The 23216-nt window shown below is 38.1% G+C and overlaps 1 protein-coding gene across 1 annotated transcript in view; it reads left to right on the forward strand.

The window, feature by feature from the left end:
* Positions 1 to 1209: 1209 nt before the first annotated feature.
* SOHLH2 (spermatogenesis and oogenesis specific basic helix-loop-helix 2) overlaps positions 1210 to 23216 on the forward strand; it is a 64232-nt gene continuing 42225 nt past the window's right edge. Inside the window, exons 1-4 of the mRNA XM_020978723.2 lie at positions 1210 to 1398; positions 7388 to 7602; positions 20951 to 21012; positions 21093 to 21197. Coding sequence (XP_020834382.1) covers positions 1351 to 1398; positions 7388 to 7602; positions 20951 to 21012; positions 21093 to 21197 — 430 coding nt within the window. The 5' untranslated portion in view covers positions 1210 to 1350. The remainder of the gene's footprint in view (positions 1399 to 7387; positions 7603 to 20950; positions 21013 to 21092; positions 21198 to 23216) is intronic.

Genomic DNA, 23216 nt, shown 5'->3' on the forward strand with positions numbered 1-23216 from the left:
AGGACAGACTAGGGGAAGGCATATTCAGAATGCCTGCCATTTTGGGGTGGGGGAAGGGGGGAGATGGGGTGAAAATTTGGAACTCAAAAACTTGTGGAAGTGAATGTTGGAAACTAAAAATAAATAAATTTATATAAAAAAAAAGAATGGGTATTCTACAGTGGGTAGAGGAAGAGTGCTGGGCATTCCAGGCATAGGGAACTACTTAGGCAGGCATGGAGGTTGGAATAGTGTCGAACATATATGCAGTAGTAGGTTAGTAAATGGTCCATGGGAGAATGTGACATATAGCTGGACATATAGGGTGGCACAAGAACATGAAGGGTCAGGTGAAGAAAGTTTAAACTTTATTTGGGTAGGCAATCTGTAGGAGTTATGTAGAGCAACGTGGTGTAAGAATAGGGAAGAGCTCTCTTCCCTTCCTCCTACCATATTATAATATACCATAATGGCATTGTCATGCCCTCATGATATAAATTAGGCCTGTATGACATACCATCAGCAGGCTACATATGGTGCAGTTCATGAACCAATGATGGCAAGCTTGCCCAGAGCCCACCTGTCACAGCTGTTCAAGTAAAACATTTTGGTATTGGAAATACAAGTGAGATCTCAAGATTCCTCGAAAATATGAAATGACAAGTACTAACTCCCTCTCTTTATCTACATCCCCTCACCCCACCCATCAGTGGAGAAATCATAATAAATAAAATAGGTATAAGGGGAAAAGATCCAAATGCGGATGTATTAACTATAACTATGTATCCACTGTAAGCTTTCTCCTGTGTATCAGTTTCTAAAAAAAAAAAATAGGCAACGGCATGCAATGGAATTTACTGAAACAGGTTCCAAAGAGACCCATGAAGAACCTCCTTTAATAATCATTTAGGACTTGTTAAGGCTCATGATTACCCTCAGTGGCAATTGTCATGCAATTTCTGGGAACTCTAAAAGTTCTCACTGAGTTGAAGGAAAGCTTCCAACTCAACCGTATACAACAAGCTTCAGGGGTGACCCTAGTGAGCAAACCCACCTGTCCCAACGTTTTAGCCCAGCGTTTTAGTCGTTTAAACACATACACACACAAGCAAACCTTGCGTATGGTGGTGCTCAAGCTGGGCGGCCAGGCCTGAAGGGGCTCCAGGCTAGGTCAGTCTGGGCCACTTTAAGGCTGCGCCGGACGCACGGGGAGGGCCCTCAGCTGCAAAGGCACGAGCCATTTGCTTGCAGCTGTAGCAGCAGCGGCCGCCGCCCAGGGCTGGCCAGGTAGAGGCAGAGACTGCCTTCTGTCTGAGTTCCCTCGGGGTGCAGCGCTTTCAGGGCTCCCCGCAGCACGTGGGGAGTAGGGTCATGGCGGGTTCAATTACGAGCGCTGATCGATACCACGTCTTTTCCAAGGTAAGGGGTCGAGAAACTGGAGGGTTAAGAAGGCGTAGCCAGGCTGAGAGCTTCGCCCTCCAGGCCAGGACAGGCCTGCGCCGAATTATTCGTTCGTTCTGTATTGCCAGAACTCGCTCTCTACATATGTGGGCATCGAGTACACTGAACAGGGGCATAGAGCTGGAAGGCTAGGGTTGGTTAAAAAAAAAAAAAGCAGTTGACAGTGCCACAAGAGGCTTCCTTCAGCTGGGCTGGCTGCCACTCGCAGGCCTGCCCCATTTCCACCCTGTGTAGTAAACACCCAGGGTGCCAGGGGGGCAACCCCAGTGGGGTTTAAGAACCCTGCACCCTGTGGGACTGAGAGAAGGGAAAGCTCTTTCAGTTATCTGCTTCCCCACGTTTTCCCCAAGCTGTGGGGTGTGGTCTGCTGATCTTCAAAAAGAGCCAGATGATAGAGACGGATAAGGGAAAGCTTGGCTTTTCAAAAGAGGAAAAACAGGTGGACTCTTTAGCCCACGTGGCCTGCCATTTCATTTCCCTAGATTAAGGTGCAGTTTTTAAAAAGAGAGACCAAGTGAAAAATTTCGAAGCCATTTATTTCAATCGATCCCTTAGTTTTAAAACTTGAAAATTTTATTTTCTAGCATTTCATTCTGAAACAGAAGTTGACCTCCTTTCTATTATTTAATCATTAGTTGAAATAGAGCCTGAGGTAGAGTCCTGAAATCTCTTGTATCTTAATCCAAATTTATGACCAATGATGTGTTTAACAATTAGAATAATGGAAAATCCAAAATATTACTAGAAAGAAAGAGTATTTCTGTTCCTTTGTTATAGTTATGGTAGCTTACACATTCTCCCTTTGTCAGATCTCTAAGTTTGGACGGGAATTGCTTCCTAAAGCTTATCTTTATTTTCTTAATCTATTAAATTTTAAGTCAACCAAAATGAGCTTCCTGAAAGTAAAGTGGTAGCACTGGGAGGGGTGGGCCTGAGCAGAATACTTAACACGTCTGTCTTAATTGAAGGTCGAGGTGGATTCATTTAAATTCAAAAGTATTACTACTGTACAAGAATATATCTTTAATACCTACACAAAACTGAACTTTGTCTACTGTATACCTAAGTAATGTACCTAGGCAGTAGGTACAAAAGGATAGAACTAGTCTCTGTCTTCAAGAAAATTGAAGCCCTAATAGTGCTTCTTGTTGTATTTGGGCTAAGTGCTGCATGTTTCTCCGGGCGTGGCAGTTTAAATCCCCTCACTCCTGAGGAAACAGGAGTCCAGCATTTGCTCTTAGAATAGGGGTTATTGTGGTGCAGCTGCCACTGATTGAGTCAGTGCTGTTTGTTGTGATAACAACGACATAAATAACAACTCGGTGAAATGCAGTAGTTTGCTTTAAGCACTTCAGCACCTGCTGTTACTAATTAAGGGCTTAGTATGCTCCAGATTGCAAATGACAATCCAATGTTTTAAAAATGTTAGTGGCTAGGGTACTCTCTGCTTGTTACATTGAGCTCAGAATTCAAATAAAGTATTGGAGTATTGCTTGATTATTATTTTTTAAAAAGCATTCATAATTTTTATTTGATAAAAGAAGTGTTAAAATAAGAAAAAAGTACTTGTGCTTAAATGAAAGAAAAAAAGTATTAGCATCCCTGCACCAGATTTAGTTGAGTTGTGTTTATATAAGTCAAAAATGTTACTATTGATCACAAGCGCAGACTTAACGCATTCAGTAAAGTATCTTTTCAAAGAAGTCTGACAGTTTTTCAAAAGAACTGACCTTTACTTAGCACTTGAAGCCCCAGCATTATCCATTGGTTGTCCCACAACAGACTAGAAGGATGGGTTCAGTAGGTAATGTCCCATTTTATGGATGAGGAAACTGAGGTTCACTAGAAGTTCCTTTTGCTTACTCTTTCTGCCCCTCCCCACTCAAATCCCTTAAAGATAGTCATGGAGATAATGAAACTGACCCTTTGGGAGGCAGTATGGTTAGTGGAAAAATTAGCTTTAGAGTGAGTAAAAACCCAGGCTTTGCTGCTTACCACATCTAAATTCTTGGCCATTTTACTTCTCTGGGCCTCACTTTACTCATGTGTAAAGTGGGTGACATTTATTCTAGCTCTTGAATCTTAAAACTCCTGCAAGGTAATTTTAAACTGAATAAAAATTTTAAATAAAAGTTGATTGAAAATTATTTAACATTACTGGAAGACAATGGTCTGCCAATTTTTTCCTCCTCTGAATGTTCCTCTAGTTAGGCCCCAGGCAAAGTTGTAAAGCAGTTTTCTTCCTACCTACCCTTGCCTTCTCTTTTGCCTCCTTCAGACTCCGGGCACTTTAACACTGCTTTCCCTAGGCCTGCCCCATTGCTAACAAGCTGCAAGTTTGTGCTCCTCTAAACTGCTTTCCTAGCTTTGTTTTGCACTGTGGCTAATCTGTAGGCAAGTAATCTAATTTTAATAATCTTTATTTAGGATTAACCTTCCAGAGAAGTCTTCCTCTGTAAATGGCTCAAGGAATGCTTAAAGCCAGGATCTTAACCTTTTTTGTTGTTGCCAGGGACCCCTCTGGCGATCTAGAAAAGCCTATGTACCTCTGCTCAGAAAATTGTTTTTAAAGCCATAAAATAAAATATAGAATTGTAAAATTAAACCTATTATACTGAAATATAGTTACTAATTAAAAAAAATTTTAGACTCTAGGTTAAAAACCCCTAGCCTACATAAAGTAACTGGGTAAAGAATTGTTTTCATTATTATGTGTAGAGGGGAACTTCTATACTTCTTCTTAAGAGACCTCAAGAAGATTGTTCCTTGGTGTACTCTGAGATCTTTCTACTTTACAGGTTCAGTTTTCTTCATTTAACATTAAAATCATAGCAATTAAGACTCAAGAGGCATAGTGACTCATTAGATCTAAGAATAGAATCTAACTAAAGTTCCTATGAACTGAAAGCTGGTCATTCTTTCTAACAAAGAAAAATGCATTAGCATACAGATTCACGCAGCTGAGTCCTTAGAAATAGCTGGACTGCTCATCACTCCTTGAAGGGTGTGACTTCCTGATCTTAGCTAAACTATTTCCCATCCAGACATAGGATAGCATTAAGACAGCTCTACAGAAAGATATTTTGATAAAAGGCCAGTAGCATAGTAGTCATGCCTTTACTTTTTTGTGATAGAAGGAAGCCATTTGAATTATTTTCATTTTTACTTCACTGTAGGAAAATAACTCTGCTTCCAGATTATGAGCTTCCTAAAAATCTTATGCAGATAAATGGCATGGGATCTTGTTTACCCGAGAAGTACTAATGTTTAGGGTTTCTGAGTAGTACCATTTAGCACCAGAAAACTCTATACTGAAAAGGAAGGGTCTAAAAATTTTGCTGTAAATTTGTTTCCTCTAAATTTATCTAAATACATCAGTAAAATTGGAGGGCTTTTCACCTTTTGAAGTATAAAAAGTAACCACTACTTAACATATGACAAACATCCCAAAGATATTTATCAAAATCTACACAATAATCGCTGTTTCCAGGAGACTAGAACACCTATAACATTGCATTACAGAACGTCATTACTCTGACTCAATGAAAACATAAGTACTTCATGAAGAATAGGCTATTGATTTTCTAGGTTTTTTGTTACCAGGAGAAGAAACATCATTCAAGCTCATCATTTCTTATAGCACAGTAGTATTCCATCACAATCATATACCACAACTTGTTCAGCTATTCCCCAATTGACGGGCTGTTTTTAATCTGGTGTTTTAAAAGATGCAACCTATTCCTGCTACAAAGCCAAGGGGAAGGGGCTATTCTTGACCATGTGGTAGGGCAACACAGAATGTCTTCTCCCAGAATCAGATCCCTGCTATCTCCCGTATGGGTGCCTCTATCTTATGTGATCTTAGCACATGAAAGTCCCCATTACACTATAATTTCATTCAATAAGTTTTTCTGAAGCAAATTTTACAAGTAAGGCATTGTGCTAGGTTCTTTCAGTCTTGTTTTGTTATTTGAGAGTGGAGGTTGTTTCTGAGACTGGGTCTCCCTGTCTTGCCTGGGCTGGAAGTGCAGGGGCTATTCACCAATCCAGTTCTGGTATTGATCAACATAGGAGATTTTATGTGCTTTTTTTTTTTTTGGCTGGGAAAGTTCACCCTTACTTAGATCAAGATCTAGAGTTGGAAGGGATCTCAGGCCAATTAGCCCAACCTCCTCATTTTACAGAGGTAACTGAAGTCTGAGTATCATGGAGTGGTCTGAAGCCTTTTGCCCAAGCTAACATGATGGCAGGCATCAGTGGCAGTATTTGAACTCTGGATGGGAATCTAAATTAATTGTATTACTCTCAAGCAGTAGACAATTGCTTATGAATGTATATTTTTAGCACATTCAGTCTTCCTTATTTCTACTTATGGTATCATCTATTACTTCCTTTTCCCCTACTTTACTCCTCCAAATTTAACTGGTAAAATAACCAGTATTGAATAGTATATAATTATCTTGCTGCTTTCTGCCCTAGGCAAACTCTATGTAGATTATCCTGTTCTAGGTGCCACATTTTAGGAAGGTGGTTGATAGGCTGGATGACATCTGAGGAAGTATAACTAGAATGTGAAAGACCTCAAGTTCACCTAGTCTCGGAACTGTTTGAAGAAACTGAGGATGTTTAGCCTGGAGAAGAGAAAATTTGGGGTTATGATTTGTTGTTCAGTCTGGCCCAACTCATCATGACCCCATTTGAGGTTTTCTTGGCAAAGGTACTGGAGTAGTTTGTCATTTCCTTCTCTAGCTCATTTTACAAATGAGGAAACTGAGGCAAACAGGGTTAAGTGACTTGCCCAGGGTCACATAGCTAGTAAAGTGTCTGAGGCCAGATATGAATTTATGAAGATTAGTATTCCTGATTCCAAGTGCAGGGTTGTATCCACATCCTCACTCTTTGAGCTCTTTTAATCACAGAGCCACAAAGAATCTTCTGAGATCCTCGGATTAGCCTGTCTGGCAGTTAGGCACATTACACACTGACTCTAACTGATTGGCCAACAACAGGTCCCAGCCCATGCCTACCTTGGTCATTGTTTGGGTTCTGATGGCTCAGGGTAGATGTAAATAGCAGTTGTTTCTGTTTGGTCAGAAACTCTGAGGGTCTTCCCTTAGATTTTTTTTTCTAGATAAAAGAGGCCATTTTTTGCCTCATTTCTTACCTAGTCTTAATCACTGAATGAGCATTGCCTCAGACAAACTGAGACCTGGGAAAGACCTTAGCTTCAAAAGGCCAAGGTCCCCCCCTGCATCTGGGGCCATCTTCAGTCATCCTGATCTATATCTTGCCACTGCTGGACCCAGATGGCTTAGGAGGAGAGAGTGAGCCTGGTGACTGTGCATAGCCCTGCTTCACTTAAATCCGATTCACTTGCAAGTCATGACATCACCTTTCCAATGTCATGGTCCTCTTCAAGAAGGAAGGACAAACAACATCATCATACATACATTTGTTAGGGGAGAGGGATTAGATACATTCTGCTTGTCGGCAGAGTGCCTAGAGAACAGAATTTCATTGCAAAGAGGCAAATTTAGGCTAGCTATAAGGAGAACCTTTCTAATGATTAGCGCTATCCGACGGTGGACTGGTCTACCTTAGGAGATAGGGAATTGCCCCTCATTGAAGATCTCTTCTCACAGCTAGGATGACCACTTGTGAGGTATATTCTAGAGGAAATTCTTTTCAGATAAGGGTTGGACAAATTAGCCACTGAGATCCTTTCCAACTTTGTGATTCTGTGAAAAGTAGACACTTGCAAAAACAACCACACAGTCTTTTTTTGGGAAATTACTAGAAATAATACAAACTAAACTAATGTAATGAAGTCTGGATATTTGCATAAATTTATTTTTCTCTTCTTTGACAGCTATGAATCTTCTCTCAGACTCCATACTAACTGTGTGGTACTTGTACTTTCCCCCATCCCATCCCCCATCTCCTTTAGGCAGAAATTGACCTCTTATTAGTTGGAGATGTTGCTGTTGGGAACCTGGCTGAAATTGTACAGAGATTATTTTCAAATACAGCTGAAATCACAATCACTATTAGTGATGTGAAGAGTGCCTCGGTCTTTTTGGATGATTTCACATTCAACATGATTTTCCTGAAGATGAATTCATTGCCAACTACAGAGGAACTAGAAGCTATCAAATTAATTAGGTAAATTTTAAAGAGATGAATAAAAGTATAACAGGATATCTCTTGATAAAAAATTTTTGTTTCCTGTGCTATTATATAAGTGATATGTTCTACTTTAAAAAATGAAAAATAATTAGGTGGGGGAGAAAAAGAATTAATTGTTTATAGCAAGTGCTTCCATAAATCCAATAGCTTCCCCAGGATAGCATTTATAAACTATAAATAGAATAATAAAAAATAAAAGGAGATAATAAAAAATAAAATGAGATAATGACATACGACTATATTATTATTATTCATACATTAAATCTTCATGTCAGTGTCCTAGGGCACATCTTAGCATTGACTTATTGGTTGTCACTACCCCCTGAATATAACAATTGGATGTCCAATATCCCAGCATATGGAGTCTATGTTTATAGGCCAGGTTGGCCGTGAAATGGACTTGCCTTTTTTTGGAGGAGGTGGTGGTGGTGGTGATATCATCCTGTTGTTAAGTGTTCTCTTTATTTTGGAGGGGTTAAAGCACTATATAAATTCTAAATGCTAGCTATTATTGATATTATTAGGTCTAAATCAAGGCAGTCTCAGTATTCTTGTTCCATCTTGGGCTGGCACAGGCCAATTCCGGAGGACTGAGGAACCAAGGATAGGAAGAATGATCTGTCTTAAGACTATTTCCTATGGGGCCCAAGTCCCTTTAGGAGATCTGGACCAAGCTGGCTTTATTGAGGCATGGTTGTGGTACCTTGAAACTACTGGAGAGCTCCTATGAAGCCAACCCAAACAAATACTGCAAACTTACCCCTTCCTACAAAATACATACACAAACTGAGGAACCCCAGATTGAACTGGTCCAGGCTAAAGCCTACTGGCCCTTATGTAAGAGGATCCATGTTGTGATGTCATAGGGATTTGTACTGTACGGGAAATGTAAAGACGGCTGCTGCTATTACTCTAGGCCACTTAACTTTTTGTCAGAGCAATATACTGGGCATCCCTTTATGGTTTCCCAGTGATAGTCTAGAATAAAGCATGGTCAATTAGGAAGGTTATAGAAACCCTTGTTTCTCCTTTGGAAATTTAGCAATATGATATTTCCAATGATCATTTGAAAAGATGGATGTGATTAGGTTCTGCCTAATTCTATATTCTCTCATCCTTTGGGTAAGACCACTTGAGAAACAACAAAAAAAGATAGACCTTCATACTACCTTTTTGCTATCATAGCAAGCTAAACTGCTTTCTGAATGAGGCAAGAAAGTTATGGGGGAAAAAATCTTAGAGCATCAGAGGTATTTTCTGGTAAACAAGATGAATAGATGTCTTCTATTGTGAAGGGTTTTGACAGGGAAGTCATCAGCAAGCATTTCTAATGGCACTTGTGTAAACATTGTACAAGGTAAGTGAAGCCAAGTCAACAAGCATTTGAGAAGCAGTTATTATGTGCCAGGCACTGTGCTGAGTGCTAGGAATACAGATACAAACAGAGAGAAAGACAATCCCTGCCCTTAAGGAGCTCACTCTAATAGGGGAACATACATATAAAATTGAGCTGAAAAGTATATAAGGACATAGTAGAGAAAGTCCAATAAGTCAGGAGTGGGGGACCTGAGGAGGAATGTAGACATGGCTAGCCTGGATGTTTGGCTGGTTCCTCCCAGAACCTCTATTTTAAGGCAATCAGAGGAAGGCACCATAGTAGCAAGTATGTCCAGTGTGAAAAATTTAGGGGATATATTGAACTTCCAGGATGAGGAGGTTTCTGCAGCATGGTGGTAGAGAAAGTCCTGACAGTCAGCAGTATGGTCTGGAGAGGCACGAAGAACATGGGTAAGTCACAAAGAGAGAAAACTTTGACATCTAAAGTAGGACTTTTCTTGCCTAGGGAATAAGCTGAGAGAAGGTTCAGAGGTGCAAGGGCATTCAACTAATTTGAATCAGTTTATATGGTTTAGGGTACAAGGTTATGATGTAGGCAGGCTGATTATTTATATTCTTACAACCTGATGCTAATAGGTTCCAAGCTGACAGAGATTTAGGATTTGTTATCATAAAAAATGGAGCACTCACTTTTTACTAACCATTACACTTAAAAGGAAGAGGAAAGCTCATTTGTTTAGTACTTCATCGTAGGCTTTGTAAACAAAGAAGTTTTTGTCATAATAAGCATGAAGTTATAGAAATTTAAGAGATGGAAATAAAAATGAGAGGTTGGGACCAAGTGAACCCTATTGTCCATCTGAGCCCTAAATGTCTGTCATTGTGTGATTTTGTTCAAATCACTGCCCTCTTCAACAGTGATTAATTTTTAGGTTTTTTAGACACCTAGAGATTGTGTTTTGAGGACTATTTTACTTCTGCTTCCCATGGAGACCATGAACACAGATAAGATTTAATTTCCTTCTCAAAGGAGAACCAAATGTTCTTTTTTCCCTTAATTTTTAAATTTTAATTGATTAATTTTTAATTTTCAACATTCACTTTTATAAGATTGTGAGTTCTAAATTTTCCCCATCTCTCCCCTCCCCTCTCCCCAAGATGGCATGCAATCTGATATAGACTATACATGTACAATCATATTAAATATGTTTCCACATTAGTCATGTGGTGAAAAAAGAATCAGAACAAAAGGGAAAAACCACAAGAAAGGGGGGAAAAAAAGAGAAAATAGTATGCTTCTATCTGCATTCAGACTCCATAGTTCTTTCTCTGGATGTGGCTAGAATTTTGCATCATGATTCTTTTGGAATTGTCTTGGATCATTGTATTGCTGAGAAGAGCTAAGTCTATCTTAGTTGATCATGTGACAATATTGCCATTACTGAGAACCAAATGTTTTTAAAGCCAAGGGATAGATAGGAAAGTCACCTAAAGAAAATAACTTATGGATGAATATAAAAATTTTATTAAAATGTAAAGAAAACTAAGGGAGTAGGAAAATGATTTTGATGTGGAGCTGTAGAGACAAGATCACTTGAGACCATAGCAAACTAGAACTGGGCTTCTTGGTCTACTTAGCTACCAGAAATTCTGAGTTTCATGGAATCCAAGTTGGAATTAACCTCAGAAAACGTCCATTTCAACCAGTCAAGAATCCCCTCTAGACCACATGCCCAAAAGTCTAGCTTCTCCTTGAAGATCCAATCCCCAAGGAGGGGAAATCCATTTCTTACCAAGGCATCCCACTTCACTTTGGGATACCTTTAAATGTTAGAAACATTTTTCTTTACATCAAGCCTAACTCTGCTTCTCTGCAGCTCCCAGTTATTGGTCTACACTTGGTCTTATGGGAAGCAGAACATGTTTAACCTCTGTTCCACAAGAGGGAAAAAGGGAATGCATTCCAGGCTTAGGGCACAACCTGGGCAAAAGCACGTCCATAGGAGATAGGATGTTACGTGTAAGGAACGAGAAGCCCAGGTATTGGCAGGTTTGTAACATATTCAAGATGGAGTTGTTCTACCCCAAGCCCACTGTCCTTCCTAATTTCCCTATTTCTATTGAGAATCCCTAGGCTTCCCAGTTTCCTTCAAAAGTGTCACCTCCCAGGGCAGCTAGGTGGTGCAGTGGGTAGAGCACAAGCCCTGGAGTCAGGAGGACCGACCTGAGTTCAAATCCGGCCTCAGACATATAACACTTACTAGCTGGGTGACCCTGGGCAAGTCACTTAACCCTATTTCCTAGCAAAAACAAACAAACAAAAAAAACTGTCACCCCTTATAAAGTCTTTCCTGATTCCCTCAGCTGCTAGTGCCTCCCCTCTAAGTTACCTAGCATCTTCTACATATGATGACCCAAAAATCTTAGTTAAGTTTTAAGTTGTAATAACAGAAAACTGGACCTGGACTTTTGGGCATTCTGTGTCTTGTATGTGTATACATACAAGTATGTATACTCCCTATAGAATGTAAACTCCTTGAGAGCAAGGGCTATTTAATTTTTGCTTCTGAATCTTCGTTACCTACAGTACCTGGCACTGAGCAGGCATTCCAGTGAGTATTTAACACCATCGTTCCAGTCACCCAAGTTAGGGGCAGCTAGATGATGTAGGGGACAGAGCCCTGAGCCTGGAGTCAGGAGACCCAAGTTCAAATTCAGCCTCAGATTCTCACTAGTTGTATGACCCTGGAAAAGTCATTTAACTTTTATCTGCCTCAGTTTCCTCAGTTGTAAATTGAAGATAATAACAACACCCACCTTCAGTGGTCATCATAAGGATCAAATGAGATAATATTTGTAAAGCACTTAGTACAGTGTCTGGAACATAGTAGGTACTTAATAAATGCTTTTCTTTCCTGTCCTTCCTTTCTTCCAGGTTCTCAGCCCTGTAGTCATCCTACCCTCTTCATTTGCCTCCCCCTGAGCATTCAGCTAATTCCCAAGTCTTGCTGATATCTCTAGAACATCTCTTCCATCTGTTCTTTCTACTCATATAGCTTTTCCTCCCCCTATCTTCCTAGTTCAAACTCTCATCACCACTTGCCTGAACTATTGCAATAATGTCCTTGTCTTCTTGCCTGCAGTCCCTCTTGTTTACGATCCATCCTCCATGCATCAAACAAATCAACATTTCAGAAGACCTTGTGACCATGCTACTACTTGCTGCAGAAGCCTCAGTGATTCCCTGTTGTCACTAGAAAAAAATTACAAACTCTAAATTTTTAAATTCTTTTAAATTTTATACCACCTTAATTTCCAAATATATCTCTCTACCATCCCTTGCTAAAAAACAAACAAACAAAAACAAAACAAAAGGATAGTTCATCAAAACTAACCAACAGACTATCTAAGTCTTATAGTAGATGTGTTCAAACTGTACTTGTTTGGTATTTAATACCCTTTACAATATGATACTAGCCTACCTTTCTTAGACTTGTTTCACATTGTTCTACCTCAGATCTCTAGTTGACCAACTTGGTCTATTAGTAGTATGGTACAGTAGAAAGAGAATTGAATTTGGCTTCTGAGGAACTGAGTTTGAATGGTTACAACCTCCCTGAGACTCAATTTTCTCATCTGTAAAATGAAGAGATTAGACCAGATTACCTGTAAGACCCCTTCCATTTCTTAATCTACGATTCCCATATATAGCATTCAATCTCCTGCCACAATGCTTTGCAGAAGCAGTCAGCCATCCCTGGAAGTCTACTTCCCTTCAAGTTTTAGCTCAAGTGATATGTTGGTGTTTTTTGTTTTGTTTTGTTTCTTTACATAAGGCCTTTCCAGATTTTCACAGTTGTTAATGTTAATCTAGTCTTCCTGAATTCTTATTTTATGTATATATTTTGTGTTTCCGTCTCTGTGCATGTTTTTCCTGAATCTAAGTGAGACCCTTGTGGACAGGGACTAAGAGTTCAAGGTTCTCACCGTTGTCTGTTATGATCCCATCTACTTCAAGGACCAGTCCTATCCTTTCTTCATCTACCAAATGAAATGACCTGGTAAGATGACCTCTGAGGTCCCTTTTGGATAAAAATATATAACGCTATGATCGATTAACCTATAATTCATATTCTAAAAATCTGCCACCTTTTTCTTCATGATGGGAGTATATGCATCAAATTTAAATTCAAGGTGGTTTAAACATAAATACTTTAATGGGCAAAAAGCATTTGTTAAGATGAAAAGTTAGATATTCACCTTTTCAAATACAGCATGTATGTCCCAAACCTTATTCCCCATGCCTTCTTCCCAGTATTCCCTGGAGCTGGCTTTTGTTGCCAAAGTATTTTTCTTTCTATCAGTTTCCCTGAATTCAGTAAGTATGGAAGACTTTCTTTATTACTTGAAGATCAACATTAAAAAAACAAAAAGCATTAGGGACCTTAAGTGCCCAACTTGGATAATTAATTGTTGTATACTGGATTGACCAAGAGAACCATATTGGTAGTTTATGATTTCTAAGTTTATGGTTGAAAAAGATTATATAGCTCTCAAAGTCCCCGTGAATAAATGGGAATATGGTACCTCACCTTTCCTGGTTCTTAAAAGGACTTTATGAGATGTTAGTTTGTGTTCTGAATTAAATGGGACTTTTTGGATACTTCATGGTTGATTTTTTTTTCTATCTTCCTTTTGAACCTTATAGATTTTTGTTTGTTTGTTTTGATATTGGTCACTAGCCTTAGCACCTTCTGGGATTTAGTGCTTCTAATGCCATTCTCATGGGGTTTTGCCACACTTTTGCATCATCAATGACCTGACCTTGTTTCCAATGTCATTTAAAAAATCTGAGTTGATTGTGAGCCCCATACTGCTATACTGGTTTCATTTAGTAGCTTTCCTCCTTCCACTTTATCAGAAGCATACTATTCTTTCTCTGCGCCCTTTAAAATATATTTTTTCAAAATCTGTTTTCTTTGGGCAATGTGTAGCTTTCCTGTCCTTTATCATGAATTCTGTGATAGAGTGATCACATATTCCTAATGAAAATTTAAGTTTTATATGATTAAAGAGTCCCAGTGTGTGAAGTTTGCCTTTTCATCCCTTCAAATTCCTATGTGATTTACCTGCTTCCAAGCCCCTCTTTTGATATAATGTAGTCAGTCCTATGGCTCTTTCTTTAGATTAATTTTGTCTTAACATATAGGCTATACTTCCTCCCCCCCCAAATATGGTTTGTAGAAAATCTGGGTATGGTCTGTAATCACATACTAATTAAGAGAATAAGAAGGGACAAAATCAAATAGCATTGATAATAAAAATAATTGAAACAGCTTTATTTGAATTTCAGGAAAGGTACAGAAATCTTTTTAATAGTAAATGTTTAGATATGGTAATTTTAATTATTTTCAATACCCTGTGTTAAATTTTTCTTCTTTCAAAGAGATGTTATTTAGTAATATGGATTATATGGTAGTGGAGAGGTGGGAAGGAAAAAATGTGTGGCCTCTATTTAGTCCTCTGAAGTAGGTAATCAGATTATTGTAGATAGCAATAGTGCAAATTGATGGAATACTGTAATAGCATTTAAAGGCTTACAAGGCATTTTACAAGTATTAACTCATTTTATCCTCATAGCAGCTGGAGATATTATTATCTCTATTTTACAGAAAACTGAGTGACTTGCCTAGAGGCAAGTCATAAGTATCTGAAGCAGGATTAGAACTCAAGATTTCGTTAATCTGAGTCCAGTGTTTTATCTATCTACTGTGCCACCTCGCTGCTGCTTAACTGGCATTCAATTTAAGTTTGAGATCTCTGCTATAAATCATTTTAACTTCTCTGGACTTTTTTGTCTGCATTATCGTAAATGTAAAATTTACTTAGAGCTTGAAGGGAAAAGTGGAAAGAGATCATCTTGTCCATTCTCTCATTTTATATGTGTCCTAGAGAAAAGAAGTGATTTGTCAAAGATCACAAAGCTAGATTTTGCTTTCATGTCTTAAAACTCCAGGTGTGCCCAGGAAAAGGGAGCATGGCAATTTCTCAAGGCCTCAATCCTCTTCCCACACATACCTCTTAGGAAGCAATGAGTTTTTCACTTCAGCAGTTCAAGATAGTTAGATCCAAAAAGTCCCATTTAATTCAGAACACAAACTAACATCTCATAAAGTCCTTTTAAGAACCAGGAAAGGTGAGGTACCATATTCCCATTTATTCACGGGGACTTTGAGAGCTATATAATCTTTTTCAACCATAAACTTAGAAATCATAAACTACCAATATGGTTCTCTTGGTCAATCCAGTATACAACAATTAATTATCCAAGTTGGGCACTTAAGGTCCCTAATGCTTTTTGTTTTTTTAATGTTGATCTTCAAGTAATAAAGAAAGTCTTCCATACTTACTGAATTCAGGGAAACTGATAGAAAGAAAAATACTTTGGCAACAAAAGCCAGCTCCAGGGAATACTGGGAAGAAGGCATGGGGAATAAGGTTTGGGACATACATGCTGTATTTGAAAAGGTGAATATCTAACTTTTCATCTTAACAAATGCTTTTTGCCCATTAAAGTATTTATGTTTAAACCACCTTGAATTTAAATTTGATGCATATACTCCCATCATGAAGAAAAAGGTGGCAGATTTTTAGAATATGAATTATAGGTTAATCGATCATAGCGTTATATATTTTTATCCAAAAGGGACCTCAGAGGTCATCTTACCAGGTCATTTCATTTGGTAGATGAAGAAAGAGGTCCAGACAAGATAAGTGACTTGGCTTAATGATGCATGATTGGTAGTCAGGATTTGAACCCATGTTCTCTGACTCCAAATCCAGCATGCTTTCCACCGTGCCATGCAGTTCCTCAGTTTTTTTATGTACACTTATGCTCTCACATTAAGGATCCTTGTCTGAGAAGAAAAATAGTAAATACATCATTTGATAAAGGAAAAAAAAAGAACCAGGACCTTTAAAGGTTTTATCTTGATGCCTTGTAAACCCAGGTGTCTAATTTAATTTATTTATTGGGAGAGAATATGATTGAATAGTTGCAGTTATGAGCAGAATATTGGATTCTGGGAACTCTACTGATTATTGAATGTGTCTGTATACAAATCTACAATCTATAATCTACAGGAGGCAAGCTGTCTTGGTTGGCAGTTGATTCTGTACTAATGCCCCAAAGACCAAAGTGCTGACTCTGCTTTTAAGCTCATAATCTAAAACTGGTGCCTATAAATCCATGTGCAGAAGTCTGTCGCATTTTGGTATGTGCTTCAAGCTACTTTAGTCATCTAATTATTTGAAAAAAAATATGTAATGGTATTTAAAATTTTCTTTTTATTTAGTATTTTATTTTCCCCCAGTTACATGTAAAAACAATTTTTAACATTCATTTTTGAAACTCTGAGTTCCAAATTCTCTCCCTTCCTCCCTCTCCACCCTCCCCTTACCCCATTGAGAAGGCAAGCAATACAATATAGGTTATACATGTGTAGTCATGCAAAACATTTCCATAGTAGTTATGTTGTGAAAGAAAACATAGACAAAAAAAAACCTCAAAAAAATAAAGTTAAAAAAAGTATGCTTCAATCTGTATTCAAACACCATCAGTTCTTTCTCTGGGGACGGAGAGCATTTTTCATCTTAAGTTCTTCAGAGTTGTCTTGGACCATTGTATTGCTGAGAATAGTTAAGTCATTCACAGTTGATCATTTTATAATGTTGTTGTTACTTTGTACACAGTACCTTTAATTTTGTATCAGCTCAGGCTTTTCCCAGAACATCCCACTTATCATTTCCCATAGCACAATGGTATTCCATCATAATCACATGCTCAGTCAGCCATTGCTCAATTAATGGGCATCCCCTCAATTTCCAATTCTTTGCCCCTAGAAAAGAGCTGTTATAAATATTTTTGTACATAGAGGTCCTTTACCTTTTTATTTTTTTTAATCTCTTTTGGGTTACAGACTTAATAGTGGTATTGATAGGTCAAGGGGTTATATACATGGTTTTATAGCCTTTGGGCATAATTCCAAATTGTTCTACAGAATGGTTGAATCAGGTCACAATTCCACTAACAGTGTATTAATGCCCCATTTTCCCCATATCCCATCCACCATTTGTTACTTTCCTTTTCCAAAATTGTTTTAATTTGCATCCATAATGATATTTTGAAACTGAAATTTCATGTGCAAAATATTTCTGAGGAAATTTCTTAGCATTATTTTTCTGAGCTGAAAAATAATTTTTATTTCAAAAGCTGAACCAAATGCCCCACTATTATCCCTCCAAGTATGCAACTCATCTCTCTTCGCATTTGCTTCTATTTTGCTACTTATTCTTTCATCTAATTATTTCAAAAACATTTATTAAGCATCTGCTATATGTATAAGTCACTATACTTGACAAAGGAAATTAAGTTTTGATTTGAGTCCAGCCCTCAGAAAGCTTTTAGTCTAGTCGGGATGATAAAGTTTAGCTGGGTGTGGTTTTCTGTTTCTTGCTGAGGAAATCGTGCACAAATAAACTTGCATTATATTTCAATTATTCCCAAATTTATCTATCACATTGGAACAAATTCACGTGTTCAAAACACGCATGAAAGCAGAACTGACTGCACTTGAATATTTCAGGGATCTTTGGTTTCATCCATTTGGACACTCCCTCCACTAATGCAAATGACAACTCTTATTTTGTTTTAATGGACCTGTGGTTTTATCAATACAACTCCATCATGACTTAATAAATATTATTTTAAAGTTCTATAGTCAAAGAAACTCATCACATAAAGGCCAGCCTTATATTGATAAGGCTTTCTAGACATAGCTTGGCTGGTCAAGTCTAAAAACTAAGCTTAGAGCAGTGGACATAAATACAAGCAGAAAGTCCCTGCTCTCAAGAAGCTTATGTCCTTACTACACATCAAAGAAAGATGACAGAAGATATAAATCCAGTCACCAAGCTAACACTTAAATTTTGCATCTTGGTGTAGCACCTTTCAGTCATTTCTCAACTGGAAGAGCCTTAACAAAGCCAAAATCACCTCCATGCAATGATGAATCATTGAAGTAGGGCATTAGGAGTGGAATACAGCATGCCGATACCTTTTAGATATTGATATTTGGATCAAGTGAGATATCTGTAAAATGTTTTACACAATGCTTGGCATGTAGTAGGTGATTAATAAATGCTTATTCTTATTAACCTTTTAATCAATTAGTATTAACTGTACTCCACTCAATTTACCAAATGTTTATTAAATGCCTACTACATGTTAGATGCTGGGGAATATAAAAACAAAAGGAAATGGCTCTGCTCTCTGCTTACTTTATGCTGCTAGGAGACAATATGTAAATGTAAGGAAAGAAAGAGCATTAAATGGCAGGAGCCCAGGAAAGATTTTGCAAAAGAGATAGTTTACTTTAAAGTGCAATATGGATAGTAGGAGGCAGGGATAAGGAAGGCAGTGCATTCTGGGCATGGGAAAAAGACTACCTATTCAAATGCATGAAGATAGCAGTAGAATGGCAAGTTTGAGGAATAATTTTATAGGCTAATTTGACTGGAATATACATGAAGAAAGTAATATGAAACCTCTAGCCACATAGATTAGGGCCAGGATTATTAAGGACCTTAAATAACAGACTGAGGAATTTGTATTTTATCTTAGTAGTAATAGGTAGTTGCTAAAGATTTTTGAGCAGAGGAGTGGTGTGCAGTCAGATCTGGACCTAAACAAGATTAACTTGGCATCTCTCTGAAGGAAGGATTGGAGAGGGGAGAGACTGGAAGAAGATCAGTTACGATCTTTATTATTTCAGCAGTCCAGGGGAGGAGAGATGAGAGCTTGACTAGGATTGGAGTCATGTTAATGAAAAAAAGAGGATGGCTGTGTGAGATACTGTGAAAGCAGAATCAACAAGACTTGGCAACCAATGGGATATGGGAGTGTAATGAAAGGAAAGAGTCTTTGATGACACCAATGTTTCAGCTTCAGTGACTAGAAAGGTGGTGGTACTATCAACAGAAATAGGCAAGTTTGAGTGAGGGGTCACTTGAGGGGGAAGATGTTTCGTTTTGTACATGTTTAGTTTGAGATACTGATGATCTAGGTAGAGTTAACCAGCAAGTAGCTGCCATTGTGTGTCTAGATTTCTGGAGAGAGGTTAGGGATAAATATTTTAGAGCTCTCCTCTTATAGATGAGAGTGGTTGAGATCAAGTGATGGAGTGTAGAAGAAAAAAAACAAGAGGGCCCAGGAGAGAGCTTTGGGGGACTTGTGATTAGGAGGTGGAAAACTGATGAGGAGTCAGCAAAGAAAACTAAGAAAGAACCTTCAAATAAGGAAAAGAACCAGCAGAGTATAGTGTCATGGAAGCCAAGACAGGAGAAAGACTATCTAGGAGGGATGGTATAATCAACAATGTTGGAATTTTCAGAGAGGTCAAAGAGCATGAGGGCTGAAGAGTCCTGTGGGAGTCCCCCATTTTTTCCTCTAACTTTTATAATAATAACAGCTAACATTTCTGCACCACTTTAAAACCTGCAAAATCCTAGCAATAATCCTGTGAGATAGCTGTTATTATCATCCCCATTTTTCACATGAGGAAACTGAGGCTGAGAAAGATTAGGCGAGTTGCCCAGGGTTACACAGCTGGTAAGTGTCTTGAGCAGTGTTCAAACTCCATTCTTCCTGACTCCAAGACCAATGTTGTATCCGCTATGCTATATGCCACACTGCCTGTCTCATCCTCAGAATAGCTGTTTTATGTACCTTCTCTCTTGAGCCTTCCTTTCTCATTATTTATAGATAACTATACTTTAATCCTAAGAGCTCTTTTCCTCTCATAAAGCAGGATCCAATTTGAGTTGATGCCTGTGGGTTAAATATGTTACAGAATTTAAGGGAAAGTTCAGTCTAAATTAGTGAAAAGTCAGCAAATTATGTAATTTTTTAAATGTCATTTTGTTGTTATTGTTCCATCATTTCAGTTGTGTCTGACTCTTGGTGACCCCATTTGGGATTTTCTTAGCAAAGACACTGGAGTGGTTTGCCATTTCCTTCTCCAGCTTATTTTATAGATGAGGAAACTGAAGCAAAAAGGGTTAAATGACTTCTCCAGGGTTACACCGTTAAGTGTCTGAGGCTAGATTTGAATCCAAGTCTTCCTGTCTCCAGGCCTGGTGCTGTATCCACTGAACCACCTAGCTGCCCCATTTTGTTACTTTTCAAATAAATAAAATAATTAAATAAATTAATAAGTACATTAAGCACCAAACTCAGGTTCCCCACCCGTGGCCTAGCACGTATGTGTCAAGCATTATGCTAGGCATTGAGGACAAAGGCAGTGTTGTCTGGCAGAGGTTTTTAAGGAAGTTTTGAATCATGGAATCATGATTATGGAATCATATTTTTGTCTAACTGAAAGGACTGAGAGATGATTTAGTTGAACACAGCAGAATCTTACAGGTCAATAAACTGAGGCTAAATTAAGTGACTTACCCAAGGTCATAGAGCAGTTGGTGAAACAACCAGGAGTAGGGTGCAGAGAAGGTCCTTCTTCTAGAGGCCCAAGGCTACTGTTACTTTATTAAAGAGATTAAAATATTTTATAGTGAGCATATAAATTATATATGTATTCAAGCTAGCATTTCTTACTGCTTAAAATAATTTGTTCTTTAAATATGGTGTTTTAAAATATTTCCCCAAAAATCTTATTTGCCATAGTGTTAGAGGTCTTTTCTTTTTCTAAATAGAAGAGCAAACTCAGACTAATCCATATCAGTTTTGTAATAGGTTGTGAATTAGTGGAGTTTGAACCAATGAGGTTTCGCCATATTGTCCTAATTTTAAACTGCAGGACACCCAAAGAAAGCCATTGTTCTTCCACTCTAGATAAACTAAGCTTCTGAACTTGGAATTTTAGAATATTGATTTTTTTTGTCATTTTAACTAGATGTTTTTCCCCTCCAGATTTGGCAAAAAGAAAAACATACACTTGCTGTTTGTTTTTATAATCCCTGAAAATTTTGAAGGTATGTGCCACTCTGGTAGACTCTTTGTTTTCTCGTTAAATGAAAACTGCTAGATCAATATTTAATTCAAATATTCTTAGATTGTATTTCAGGCCATGGAGCAGATATTATTTTAACAGAACCACTAACAATGGAAAAAATGAGTATTGTACTAAATTATTGGAAAACCTTCTTCTCAAAAACTGGTAAGTGAAAAATGTATTTCCAGAGGTTTATAACATATTATATTGTATCTTTAAAATGGTATCTACTGTTCTGAAATAGGTATCTGTTTTGCATCATGGACAAAATAGCAATCTGTTCAAAGCTTATGCACCCCTTTTCAGCATCACTTTTTTAAATGTATAAAATAAAACACCCAGTATTACTAAAAAGTTATATTGAAAAACAATTATAAAAATATTTCTTAGCCAAGAGTCAAGAACCCCTGCCCCAAAGGTTAACTGGCTTCTCTAAAGTCCTAGAGTAAATTAGTGGTAGAGCTGAGAACCCAGGTATCTACATTAGGATACTTCTTCATAGGGTAGCTTAAAATAAATTTCATAGTGCCACATACAATGCTGTTGTGAATGTTGTATGCCATATAGGTGTAACTCTATGGTTCTGAAGTCCAGGCACTAAGCTTACATGAACTAGTTTCAATTTTTGCGGGGTAGAGTGGAGCTGCTCCCAAAATCTCTCTTTGAATCATTTCCCAGACATATGTATTGTCAGCATATGCCTTGATTCTAGATCTCAACAGATTTGGGTAGAGGACTTAGCAGACAGCCTTTGTTTCACCCCACAAAAAGAATGCAGAAAAATCACAAAGGACTTATAGGAGCTCATAACAACCACAACATTCTCCTTCCCCCAGGGACTCTCATTTTCTGTCCTGAGGACCTATATAGGACTACAACTTTATGGTGCCAACCTCAGTGGTTTAGAGTCCCTTTGGAAGGAAATGAACTTAGGTTATTAGAAAAACAATTCCTTTTCCACATGTCCTATACCATTTCAATAACACATGGCAAAAGCAAAAGGTAAAATCCAGGTTTTGCTCTTTTGAAACCTCATGATTCGATCCCTTTTTGCCCTTCCCGTTTAGACAACTTGATCTTTAATTCCTAAGCTCTAACTACTCCTACCAGTTCTCCATCCAAGAGTTTCTATCACTGCCTCTCCATGCTACCATCCCTGGGGTTGAAGTGGTGATGCATTTACTGGAGTTGAGTGAAGGTATGTGGAAAGGGAGGCTTTCTCCCTCATCCTTCTCCACCAAAAATCAGGGATCAAGATCTACTTTAGATTCTCTGGTGGCTTATGCTTAGCTGTCACTGAATTTCTCCTCAAATTTCAGCTTTGCTTCCATTTATAAGCCCATTTCTGATTCACACCTACCATGTTCAAGGCTAGGTTTGGGGCATACAAAGACCCCAAAAAGTCTCTGTCTTCACGTATCTTACATTCTAGAGTACAACTTAAATCTACAATAACCTGACCTGATCCAATTATATTTGATGCTGAGGTATACTTCATAGAGATGTTCATATCTCATTTTTCATTTAAAGAAATTTGAGCTTCATGAAAGTTAACCAGTTAGTGAAGATTATGATTAGAATTTAGATTATCTGACTCCATTGTTCTTAATATATCTGGTATCTAAACGGTTTAACTGAATGTTTTATTTGCCATTCTGATTTGCGTGAAAATCAGCTTCCAAACTTTATCTCTACTAGGATCATTGATCATCAACGGCTATTGATGATCTTTCCAACCCTGTGGTACCTAAGTTAGGAAAACCTCACAAAGGTGACATTGCACCTCTGCTTGAAGAACCACAGAAATAGGGCTGAAAGAGACTGAGTGGATTCAATTTGAATTCTAATCTCCAGAGAGGACGGCATTTAATTGGCTACCTGGTCCTTTAATTTTTTTGAACGTGATTATAGAACCTGATTTAGTAACATTCCAGGGTCTTGCAAACTTCCCAGTCTCCAAGCTGCTCCTAGAAATGGCTAACCACTGACCAAAAGCCCCTTCTGCAAGACCATTCTCATACTGGAAATAGAACAGCTGCTTTCTAGCACCTGTCCAATGTCCTTTCACATTTACAACTCATTCTTGTACACTACAAGTTGATCTCATCCTTGCTCTAGGGCTAGGCAGCTGCAGCGAATCTTTTAAATGTCATATTTTGATGGTGCAGCTGTCCACTGCACACT

This window comes from Phascolarctos cinereus, unplaced genomic scaffold, assembly GCF_003287225.1.
Source record: "Phascolarctos cinereus isolate Bilbo 61053 unplaced genomic scaffold, phaCin_HiC Scaffold_726;HRSCAF=1367, whole genome shotgun sequence".
NCBI lineage: Eukaryota > Metazoa > Chordata > Mammalia > Diprotodontia > Phascolarctidae > Phascolarctos > Phascolarctos cinereus.